Source organism: Cydia strobilella, chromosome 15, assembly GCF_947568885.1.
Source record: "Cydia strobilella chromosome 15, ilCydStro3.1, whole genome shotgun sequence".
Taxonomy (NCBI): Eukaryota; Metazoa; Arthropoda; class Insecta; order Lepidoptera; family Tortricidae; genus Cydia; species Cydia strobilella.
Window position 1 is genome coordinate 15,756,224 of NC_086055.1, and position 12,444 is coordinate 15,768,667.

A 12,444-nucleotide genomic window follows, 5' to 3' on the forward strand; every position below is an offset into this window, starting at 1 on the left:
CATAACCTGTTATAACAACCAGAATACGCCTCCTGCGTGAAGGCTTCCTTTATTTTAAGTCAGTAACATTTTTGTTGTTGATTTATTTCAGTTAACATTGTGAAATACTTTGCCGATGGCTGTAGAGCTTCCGGAGTTAACAAAAGAAATAAACTCTTGAAATATTTGTACTTGTTAGGAACTTTTCAATTGTGAGTATATTTGAGGTTGAAGACTTTTTAAGTTTTGTTGCTTCTTTTCACGTGTACTTAAAACGTGCACGGTATGTTCCGTATTTATAACATTTAAACATTTGTCACTAGGTACAGTAGGTACTGTTGTCAGTGTGCAATCGGAGCTGTTACAAAAAGGACACATTTTTTTATACCACGTCGGTGGCAATCAAGCATACGGCCCGCCTGATGGTAAGCAGTTACCGTAGCCTATGGACGCCTGCAACACCGGAGATATAACACGCGCGTTGCCGACCCTTTAAAAACCTGTACACTCCTTTTTTGAAGAACCCCATACAATGTGACTATACCGTAAATTCACTCAACTATAACAACCATTTCATTGTAAAAATTCGATTTCACTATTTGTATTTAAATATGATTTTAAAGTACATTTTCTTTATTTCATTGCATGTTTGAGAAAAGCACTATACATGCTTCGGCGTGAAATGGGCTTACCAGCCTCATATCCCTATCCAGCTTCGCTACGCTTAGCCGTCTATACCTATTCGGCCGGCAAACCCTTCTGTCTACAGTAGGTAATGTACTATATTTCTTGGGGGAAAAGTATAAAAGTTAACGCAGCGGACAATAATGGATTTTTATGTAGGTCTAGAATAATAATTACCAGGACTAAAATAATTGTATGACTGTGTTTTAACTTTTTAAGATAAGATGCAAATTGGGCACTTCGCGTGTTTGAATTACGAACAAAATGCGGGCATTTCCTAGCATATTACAAAAAAGATTACTTTACGTCATAATTCATTGAGATAAGCGCAAGTCAGAAATCTGGTTTCATAAACACAATTGCAGCTCTTATTTATTTACTAGATACCGTGAGAGTAATATATTCAAATACGCTTATCTTGGGTTTGTACTTTGTAACAGACTGTAATATAAAACCATTACTTACTAACTCGCAGTTCACCACTTAACGACATAGGTGCGTCGCACGTGGGAAAAAATGCAGGAAATCGAAAGTCAAATCGAAGGAAGGCGACGAAATGGCCTTCCAGACATACAAGAAAAGAACGAACCCGAAGAAGTGACCTACGATGACCTGTTATCATCGGCCGGCGAGTTTGGCCTCTATCAAAAGATCTTATTCATATCCACATTTCCTTTCTATGCATTTGGAGTCGTGTCGTATTTCCAACAGCTGTTTATCACGGAAGTGTCGCCGAACCATTGGTGCCAAGTTCCCGAGCTAGCGAACCTGACCGTACTGCAGCGGCGAGCGATGGCTATCCCCACGGACCCAGACGCCAGATTCGGATACTCGCAGTGCTCAGCATACGTCGCCAACTGGAGCGCCGAGCTGGCCGCCGGCCGCACCACCCCCGACCCCTCATGGCGCACCGAACCCTGCCGTTACGGCTGGGAGTTCAACTCCACCGAGATCCCCTATCTGACCATCTCCAGCGAGCTGGGGTGGGTGTGTGACAAGGACAGCAACCAAGCCTCTGCCCAGTCCATCTTCTTCGTCGGCTCTATCGTCGGTGGCTTCTTAATCGGCTGGATCGCGGACCGCTACGGCCGGCTCCCCGCCACCGCCATTTGCAACGTAATCGGAGGAGTCTCTGGCGTCATCACTATCTTCGCAACAAACTTCGTCCAGTTTGCTGTTTGCAGATTCTTCATGGGAATATCTTGGGACAACTCCATGCTGATGGTGTACCTCTTGGTGCTGGAGTACGTCGCACCAAAATATAGGACGATCATAGCCAATCTGCCGTTTGCTATTTTTTATACTTTTACACTTTGTGTTTATCCATGGATAGCTCTCGCTTGCAATCATTGGAAAGTATTTTCTCTGGTCACGTCTATACCGATGATATTCGCGGTGTTGGCACCTTTTGTGATGCCTGAGAGTCCCCGATGGCTCTTGTCAGTCGGACGTGTGGATGACGCAATTAAAAAAATCCAGAGAATTGGTCAAGTTAACAAGAAAGAAGTGTCATCGAAGCTGATCGAACAATTCAAAACAAGCCTTTCCAAACAGAAATTAGAGGCCAAGTATGGTGCAGTTGATCTTTTAAAGCGATCTCTTCTTAGGAACATGTTCATCTGTATATGTATCGGATATATGTGTTGCACGATTACGTTGGACTCTTTAATAAGAAGCATAGGGCAGCTAGAGTTCGACTTTTTTGTATCGTTTTCTGTTATTTCTTTTACCGAGTTCCCTTCCTTGGCGCTGGTCTCATTTATCTTAGACCTGACAGGGCGGAAGTGGTTGGCAGTGTCGACGTTCGCTGTCGCTTGTGTGTTTAGTGTGTTGACAGCGTTCTTGGGTGGGGGATTGTCGTCGGTTCTGTGCGCAGTGGTGGCCAGGTTCGCTATGAACATCACTTACAACACGGTCATGCAATGGGCCACTGAGATGCTGCCGACGACTGTGAGGGGCACGGGCATGTCTATTGTACATATCTGTGGGTACGTTGCGACGGTCATTTCGCCTTTCATAGTGTACTTGGAGATTTATTACACGTGGCTGCCTCTCGTGATCGTGGGTGGGGTGGCAGGTTTCGGGGCTGTGATAGTCTTAGGTCTTCCAGAAACGGCTTCCAAGGAACTTCCTCACACATTTGAAGATGCAGAAACTTTGATCAGAGATTCTAAGTTCATTGAAATACCGTGTTTGATGAAAAAGAAGAGCCAAGCAAGCAAGCAAGATGGTCATGAGAATAATTCTTTTGAAATGTAGTGTGTGTGTCAAAATTTTGTAAATGAAAATGTCGGATAAAAGAGGACTAATATGTGGAAGAATCTGGAAGAGGCCTATACTCTACAAAAGGGACCCCTAGAAAAATATAAAAATTAGATTTAAATTATGTACAATGTAGCTTCTAGATATATGAGAAATAAAAAGGCTTTATTGTTATTATATTATTAAGCAAGACAAGATTGTAGAGAGGCCAATTTGGATATCAAACTCTGATTGATACATTAAATGATCAAATATGAGAGAAGAGATATCAAGTATACAACCTATTTATTTTTTCTGTATTTGCGAAAATCAGAAATACATTTAAATCGCTTGTTTACTTATTTTTTATTCACCTAAGTGTGCCATTTATAGGTAGTAGCCATGTAGGTAATATAATATTGGAAATGTAGACGTTAAACCATAAGATACTTTTAAAATTTTAACGTACTACCCCAACTGATTTATGGGGCATCTACACATATCAGGTAACAATACGTTTCAATATTTAATGTGCCGATTTCTATTTTAAAATTACATAAACAGGCGTTTTAACTATCGTTAAAGTTAAGACTTAGATATTGCATGCCATAGGATAACTGACTAAATTAGTGACTAATAGAATACCGACCACTCTTAACATTAAAAGCGTTGGAAAGGAGCCTAAAAAACAATACACTCCTTTTTTTGGGCAGTCGTGTAAAAAGAAAAAGTCCATGAAAATTATACCTTGCTTGCTGGAAATTTCACCAACCAAAATTTGTGTCAAATTACCCCAGTCGCTATTAAACTAATAAAATTAAATCTAATTAAATAAAGTGCTTGTTTGATATCACTTAATTACGCGTTTACAAACAAAGATAAAAATTATTGCTATGGTTTACCCAGAGCGCAGAATTAGGTATATAATCTGTATTTAAAACTTACGTACATATTTAAAAACGTATTTTTAGGAGATTTGACTGGCTGGATATGAATACTTACTGTTTTATTTAGCCTCGTTTCCACTACCAAAAGGTTCTCTGAAAGAGATCGCAGTTCAGCGATCAAGAACAAGATGAACTTTATGTTACTTATATGAGAAAACGATTCCAGTTTTATTTACATGCCAGATTTTGAGATTTTTTCCTAAAAAAAACGCACTTATTTTCGGAATTGTATGAATAGTATGCGCATATGTTTTTTAAGTTTTCCTTGCCAGATTCATGTTTTTACTGCAGGATTTCTCAACTTTCCCGTTTTACTCGTATTTCGTAATTCTGTTTTTGGGCGTTTTTAGGATTCCGTGCCCCAAGGGTAGAAACAGGACCCTATTACTAAGACTCCTCTGTCCCTCTGTCCGTCTGTCTGTCACCAGGCTGTATCTCATGAACCGTGATAATTGAAATTTTCACAGATGATTTTTTTCTGTTGCCGTTATAACATAATATTTAGGTTCCCGTTTTTACCATTTGGGCACGAAACCCTAAAAAAAGATCGAAATTTCAATTGGGACGTAAAGTCACTTTATCATTTTCTTACATTATTAAAGTTTCGATTGTCGTTTTGGGGTCGTCTTAAAAGCTAAAAGTTTTCTGCTGCGTCACTGTTCCGGTGTAAGATTCGGCAGATTCCCACGGAACCGCCGAAATGCCACACCCTTCGACCAGCAGTCCGCGCTTGCAATGGTTTCCAGCAGCGACCGCAACGCTATATACCACACCCTTCGGCCAGCAGTCCGCGCTCGCAATAGTTTCTAGCAGCGACCGCAACGCTAAATACCACACCCTTCGGCCAGCAGTCCGCGCTTGCAATGGTTTCCAGCAGCGACCGCAACGCTAAATATCACACCCTTCAGCCAGAAGTCCGCGCTCGCAATAGTTTCCAGCAGCGACCGCAACGCTAAATACCACACCCTTCGGCCAGCAGTCCGCGCTCGCAATGGTTTTCAGCAGCGACCGCAACGCTAAATACCACACCCTTCGGCCAGAAGTCCGCGCTCGCAATAGTTTCCAGCAGCGACCGCGGCACGCGCAAAAGCTACAATTCATAGCTCGTTCGTGCTCGCTCGTATTCCTTGTTTTGGTTGCTATAGGTATTATAGTTAACAAGAATCAATAATATCAATGATATATGTAACTCCGTATAAGATAAGTAAAGTCTAAGGAAATAACGTGGAAATCAAGAAAAAGTTATACTCGAATAGATAGCGCCACACCTTTGGCCTATGAGATACGAAATTTTTTCAAAGTAATGCCGATTTGAGTTCAGTACTTTTTTCACAAATCTAGTTGGTTCCTATGCGCTGACAAAGTGACAAATTCTACTTTGACAAGATTTAAAATGTTGTGCGTGCCCAAGAAATTTCTACTTAAGTTTCCTTTGAGGATAGGAGCATTAACATTTGGAGTTCTTACATTAGTAAGTGGATAAGTAAACCAATTTCGTATTTAAATATACTTAGATATGGAGACATTTTACAAATTAAGAATTTAAAATGATGGGACAGCGGAGTGGAAATCCAATATGATCAAAACTATCAGCCAAAGATGGTTTTGGCGACGCAAATAAACATTGTGAGAGTATTTTTTAGGATGTTACTTGGGAACAACATTGTTTTGTTTTTGTTCAGTTATTTTATACATGTATTAATCCAAACTTCAATGAGCTCTGTAGGTTACCAAGCTGTATTGTCTAAATTTAATTTCTTACATCCTCGTGTCTCATTTTTTTCAAGTGCCTCCTGATAATCTGCGCCGTCACCATGATCATCCAGATCGTCTTCATCAAGGACTGTCCCAACCATGAGTCATGCCATCCCTTCGCTATGATGAACTGCTACGCTTATAGCATCACTGGCTTTATTTATATCCTCGTCATGATTGCTTTGAACTCATGGTTCTTTCATGGCATTAAAATGGTACTGTTCTAAATTAACATCTTTATAAGTCTAAGGAAGGTACATTAACATTGGCAAGTGAATCATTTTACAAGCTTTTATTTAACTTGCCCTGTTAGTGAGTAATCATGTGTATGTTAGTTAGTGTGGGTCAAAGCTAAGTTTGACCCACCTCCCGATTTCCGATTGAGTTGAAATTTTGCATACATTTGTAAATCGGATAACAGTGTTATATTATGATGATATGGAGCTGATCTGATGATGGAGGCAGGGGTTGCCATGGGAACTCTGTGATAAAACAACGCAATTTAATTGTGTTTGGGGTTGTTAGAATTGTCTCGATGAGTATTAGTTGCCTGCTGAAAGAAAAGTACAGTCAGCGATAAAAGCTTGTACCAAAATAGACTTTTTTGCAGTAAACTCATTAGATAAAAAATAGGTACTCCTAAATAAATAAATAAAATATTTTAAATTACTGTCAGTTTACTCTTTTGTAATTCTGGATATCAGTAAAAAGAAGATAAATTATTATTATTTATTTCATTTTGGGGAATTATATATGAATCAAATTGTCGCAATCGCAATCTGTACCACGCGACCAAAACGTCGTAAGCGCCGTTAAAATTCATGGCGCTTACGCGTTATGGTCTCGAGATTCACGCTCCGCTTCCTACTATTTGTTGTCGGCCGTCAACAATTCGTGCCGCAAAATACTGGTTCTCTGCACCGTTTTTTTAATACCACGTCGGTGGCAAACAAGCATACGGTCCGCCTAACGGTAAGCAGTCACCGTAGCCTATGGACGCCTGCAACACCAGAGATATTACATGCGCGTTGCCGACCCTTTAAAACCTGTACACCCCTTTTTTGAAGAAACCCTTACTGTAGCATCTCGGGAAAACCTCGGTAGGAAGCTCATTCCACGGCCGAAACGTTCGCGGGAGAAATTCCTCTTAAACCGCACAGTACGCGACCATTTAGGTTCTAGGATGTGAGGATGAACACCCTGCCGATGGTTCTATCAGTGTAAATAATGCGATTTCTTTTTCCTAGAAAAAGCCATCAGTGGTGTTAAGCTGGCTCATAGTATATTCAATGTGGCTGGTCTTGGCCTTCGTCATACTGATCATCTTAATATGTCTACATGCGTCAGAAGTTAACAATTTTATTAAGGCAATTTGTGCCTTAGTATTTGGACTTCTTGCTATTGGTAAGTAACGAAAATAGTTATCTTTACAGACAATATAAAAATTAGAGCGTTTTCATTCATGTCTTCGAAATTCTTGGGCTCATTTTACTCAGAATCATTTATACATAATATTGTCTTCGGTTACCGCTATAGTTACTCATGATATAAAACTATGAAAACGGATTATATCGCGTATATTGAATTTATAATACATCCCGACGTTTCGAACCCTTTACAGCGTTCGTGGTCAACGGGTGACCACGAACGCTGTAAAGGGTTCGAAACGTCGGGATGTATTATAAATTCAATATACGCGATATAATCCGTTTTCATAGTTTTATATCATTTATACATTCACGCCTCATACATGAAAAAATGTGTCCCAAAATTTTGTATAAATAAATATTTTTCCAGTGCGTCACGTTAATACAAAAAAAAAATATTCATACAAAAATGTGACGATCTGGAAAGGAAATCTTGGGACACATTTTTAGGGTTCCGTACCAAAAAGGTACTTAACAACAAATACCTACTAAAAAGTACGGAACCCTCGGTGGACGAGTCCGACTAGCACTTGTCCGGTTTTTTTTAAGGGCTCAGTAGTGTAGTGGATGAAACAATGCGCCAAAAGTATCTGCCATCCTGAAATACTTTTCTAAAAAGAGAGAAATCTCTAAAGTTTGCGTTCAAAACTTTAAATATTTTAGTTGTCGAGAGAAAAATAAGACAGTAGATTTTGCGAGTTTAGAGATTCGAAAATCAACTTTATTCAATTGAAATCGAAATTCATCGTTCATCATTAGAACCTATCACGCGTGTCCTCATTAGCAATATCATTCATAATATCGCGCTTTTATATTTTAAAGTATTTTAGTAGCAATAATGTGTTTATTTTCGGCAATATTGTGAGTTATCATTATGTCAAGCAACCAACAGAATACAATTGGTGTATGTGACACTCGCAGCCCATACAAAATAAAAAGAAAACAATATTGGTGGCCATTATTCATGAGTATGGAATTATTCACACAACTTGAGATGATCCAAAACATTTTCTTTAAGTTCGTGCACATTTCCATATAGATCAAAGGCAATCATAATATTGTAATATGCTAATTCCAAATCTTGTTAACAATATATTTCGGGTTTATGTTTACTTTTGTCAGACAAAACATATATTCGTCATTATTATTATGTTATAATATTATAATGAATGGCGACTGTAGCTGTTTAGGTGACTTCGTTACGTTGTTGTCGCCGCTGTATCTGTCAATTTCCTTGATAAAATAAGTGACGCTCGGAACCGCATTAGTGCCGCGATTAGGACGTTCAATCCATCACTCATGTTTTATATATGGTATTGACCGTTATAGCGACCGCGTCCATGCCGCAGCAGTACTGCCGCCATTAAGCAGCTGCAATTGCCATCCTATATGTTGAAATGACGACTGGTCTGGCTTAGTAGGTCTGGGTTCTGTAGGTCGTCTTGGATTCGAATCCCGGTAAGGCCATTTATTTGTGTGATGAACACAAATACCTATTTGTTCCTGAGTCATGGGTGTTTTCTATGTAGGGTAACTTGTGGAACAATGAAACACCAAAAGTTGAAACCTTCCTATCTCTGGTCTTTTTAGTTATGACTATGAGTGCGATATTTCGTATGAAGATAAACAATTTAGTTGGCTATCGTATGGCATTCTTGGTTTCTACCTATATTTAACGGTTTCTGTATTATAATCTTTTTTTTTTAAATGAGTTTTGTTTCATTATGCATCTATGCATGTTTTCAATGAAACACTCCATTTTTTACAGTGAAACACATGTAATAATTATAGTCTACCATGAAATATCGTTAATAAACATTGAAACAGTGAAATAAATAAGTGACATTAATACATAATATGCTTTCAATCAACTAATGAGAAATGAAAGCAGAAAATAGTGGTACCTAGGCTGAAATTGGTTATTTAAAGGTTTCCGACATATGGAATAATTATAAGATTCCAAATATATAAAAGCGAAAGACTTGTTTCATTGTATCATAGAGTCACTTATACTAGAGCGGTACTGTCATAGTAAATTTTGTAACCCCAGTAAATTCACTGCCATCTGTCGACACACTTTAAAACTAAAAATGAAGATTTATAAAAATACGATAGAATGTATTTAAATATAGATAAATGATTTTTTTTATTTGCATTAATTATTTTTATGATTTTGACCCATGTTCTTTCACTGATATGCGTTAAAATTGTTAAATAACAAACGAAACCGTCAACGCCATCTATACGACTGTAGGCCAAAACTAGTAGCGCCCTCTGAACGAGAATCAAATTTTCATGATTTTCGAGGCACGTTTTTTCCTTAGACTGTATCCATCTATTACGGAGTTATATCTATCTTTGATTGTATATACACACACTTGAGTTTCATTGTGAATCGAAAATCTGGCCGGCAGGTACAGCATGCTGTGAGAAAGGTACGCCTTCTATGTCCACGGAGCATGATTACCAACTTGGTGGACCCGGATTATAATCCATACACTTTCTGGCAACAGTGTTTTATAAATATCGTGTTTCATTGTGTACGACTGTTTTAATGTTTGACATGTGACCTTATTACCTTGCCATCAATGAAACACAACATATAAACCATCATATCTCAGCCGTTTCTAAAGTTAAGTATCTTATATTTTGCCATATAATAGACAAATAATTATAAATTTTCATGGTATTTTACTTTCACAAATTTCGCACATATTCTTTAATTATTTAAAAGAATAATGAGTTTGTTTCATTGCGTACTGTGTGTTCAGTGTGTTGTTCCAAACAACAAACTTAAAGAAAAGTTAGGTGTTTAAAAAATAAGATGCAGGCTAAGTAAATATGCAAAACAATCTGTACATAATAAAGAAATAAAGTTACTCATAATAAAGGAAAATATAAAGTAAGTCAACGTACTATTGCATACATATATAATCATACATTTTAATAGAGGCAAGAGGCCCGACGGTATGACTGGTGCCTTGGAGGTTGAGACGGCCTCTAGTTTGGGATGCCACGTGCGTTGACACCCTCGCGCCGTCCCACCTTCCGGGCACCAGCAGTGATGACGACCACGGCCGAAGACCTCAAACGCCGCAAATACGCCACCCTAGGCAGTAGTTACATTTTTGAGGCGTTTGGGGTCGAAACGCTGGGGCCGTGGGGACCAAGCGCGCGTCGGCTCTACAAGGACCTAGCGTCGCGCCTTATAGACGCCACAGGTGACCAGAGGGCTGGCCAGTATTTTGCCCAAAGGATAAGCATTGCCATTCAACGTGGCAATGCGGCCAGTCTTCTGGGCACACTGCCCATTGGCAGTGACTTGGGGGACGTTTTTTATTTATAAAGCCTTACTTTTAAGTTTATTTGTAGTTTTTAATATTATTATTTTTAAGTTTATTTATAGTTTACCTTTAAATATATTAGAGATTTAACACTTAAATCTAAAAATGTAATTAATGATCATATGTTACATTATATAATAATATATTTTAATAGATAAGATTACTAAATATAAACTAGGAGCAAATACGATACAAGCCACAAGGTTAAGGAAACTAATTGTAACATAAATGTATAATGACATGTTTATACTCGTACATACTTATATGACGATCATTATTGGAAGAGAAAATTATTTTAATTTATTTTATATAATATTGTCTTCGGTTACCGCGATATTTACTCATGAAATAAAACTATGAAAACGGATAATATCGCGTATATTGAATTTATAATACTTCCCGACGTTTCTAACCCTTTACAGCGTTCGTGGTCTTACTATAAGCGAAGTTATCTTATTCGACTTTGTTGCAAAGAATTTTATATGAAAATCAAACTTCGCACAGTACCTATATATACGTCATAGCAAAGAGCGTCCTTTTTAACTTGTCAGAGACTTGTCTTTTGGACAGACTCGAGTCCGTTTCAGACAAAGATAGATATAACTCCGTAATAGATGGATACAGTCTAAGGAAAAAACGTGCCTCGAAAATCACGAATATTTGACTCTCGATCAGATGGCGCCACTACCTTTGACCTACTCTCGTATAGAGGGCGCTGACGATTTCGTTTGTTATTTAACAATTTTAACGCATATCATTGAAAGAACATGGGTCAAATCATAAAAATAATTAATGCAAATAAAAAAAAAACGTTTATCCATATTTAAATACATTTTATCGTATTTTTATAAATCTTCATTTTTTGTTTTAAAGTGTGTCGATAGATGGCAGTGAATTTACTGTGGTTACAAAATTTACTATGACAGTACCGCTCTATCTTATTATATCCTCTTTGGTCATAGTAAGCGGTTGGTTAATATAAGCGGTCATAATAAACGGATTCTACTGAATTTTATAATTAAATGCCCACATTATAACTATATAATTCTAACTGAATGCCGTTTCGTTTCAGCTATACTAGTGTACGGCGTGTTGGTTATAGTTGGGTTCTGGATGGAATTGAAAAATACAAAACATCGACCATTAACACCTGCGTAATTTTTTTAAAGTCAAGACCGTTTTCAAGTATCAATGGGACTAGCTGTGAAAGGTTTTTATAAATGGTACCAGCATAGGTTTTACCTGTCTCTTGTTATTCGGCCTAAAGGGCTAACATCCATACCATGTAATTCAAAAAACTTAACCTTCGACCATCCGACCCCATTGACTGAATCACATACCGTCAACCGGGGTGAATAGGGATGGCTGGGGTGAATAGGGACAAAACTTAAAATAGAATAGAATAGTTTATTTGTGTAAAAAAGGATATAAATGTGATTTACTTGACAATTTCTTAATAAATACACATACAAATTGTATCATACTAAATCTACTATCATTTCCAATCCAATGGTACATTTTGTGTGAGTATTTTATAAGAAATTGTTAAGTAAATCACAATTTAAGTATTGTCCCTATTACCCCAGCCATCCCTATTCACCCCGGTTGACGGTACGGCTTAACAAAATGCTACTACAATGTGTTTTTAAGATTTTTTCCAAATACATTTTGTTCTACTTTTATCAATGCTTGTACACTTATTTATGAGAAATTCTCAAAAAGGCATCCTTGATTTAAAATTGGTTACGATTTTTTGAAATCGATCAAGGTAGGCTAAGTTTATGAAATGTTTTGTTTTTCCGGTTTTCAGTTTCACGCTCTTGTGAAATTACCTATAGTTTTTTTAGGAGCAATTTTACTTAACCGGCACTCGTCTGTCTACTAAAGAAGAAACGCTTTCCACATATATTTTCATACATTGACCCGTCTGTTGCTATCTCTATTGCACTCGCATAAATACCTATATTACTGTCCCCCGATGATGCCGGTTGTCAATCAGTGTTGGGCAAAAAGTAATTGAATTACTAATTAACACTTGCAATTACAATTAGTATTTGTAATTAATAA

The 12,444-nt window shown here is 37.7% G+C and overlaps 2 protein-coding genes across 2 annotated transcripts; both read left to right on the forward strand.

Annotated features, from left to right (window-relative positions):
- The first annotated feature begins 1,068 nt into the window (after positions 1-1,068).
- On the forward strand, positions 1,069-3,089 carry LOC134747613 (carcinine transporter-like). Its single transcript, XM_063682208.1, has one exon. It carries the CDS (start codon positions 1,180-1,182, stop codon positions 2,920-2,922), a length of 1,743 nt encoding a protein of 580 aa, XP_063538278.1. The 5' UTR covers positions 1,069-1,179; the 3' UTR covers positions 2,923-3,089.
- A 2,132-nt stretch (positions 3,090-5,221) lies between these two features.
- LOC134747957 (uncharacterized) lies at positions 5,222-11,535 on the forward strand. Its single transcript, XM_063682635.1, has 4 exons — positions 5,222-5,322; positions 5,639-5,821; positions 6,854-7,010; positions 11,450-11,535. Exons 1-4 carry the CDS (start codon positions 5,245-5,247, stop codon positions 11,533-11,535), a joined length of 504 nt encoding a protein of 167 aa, XP_063538705.1. The 5' UTR covers positions 5,222-5,244.
- The last annotated feature ends 909 nt before the right edge of the window (positions 11,536-12,444 follow it).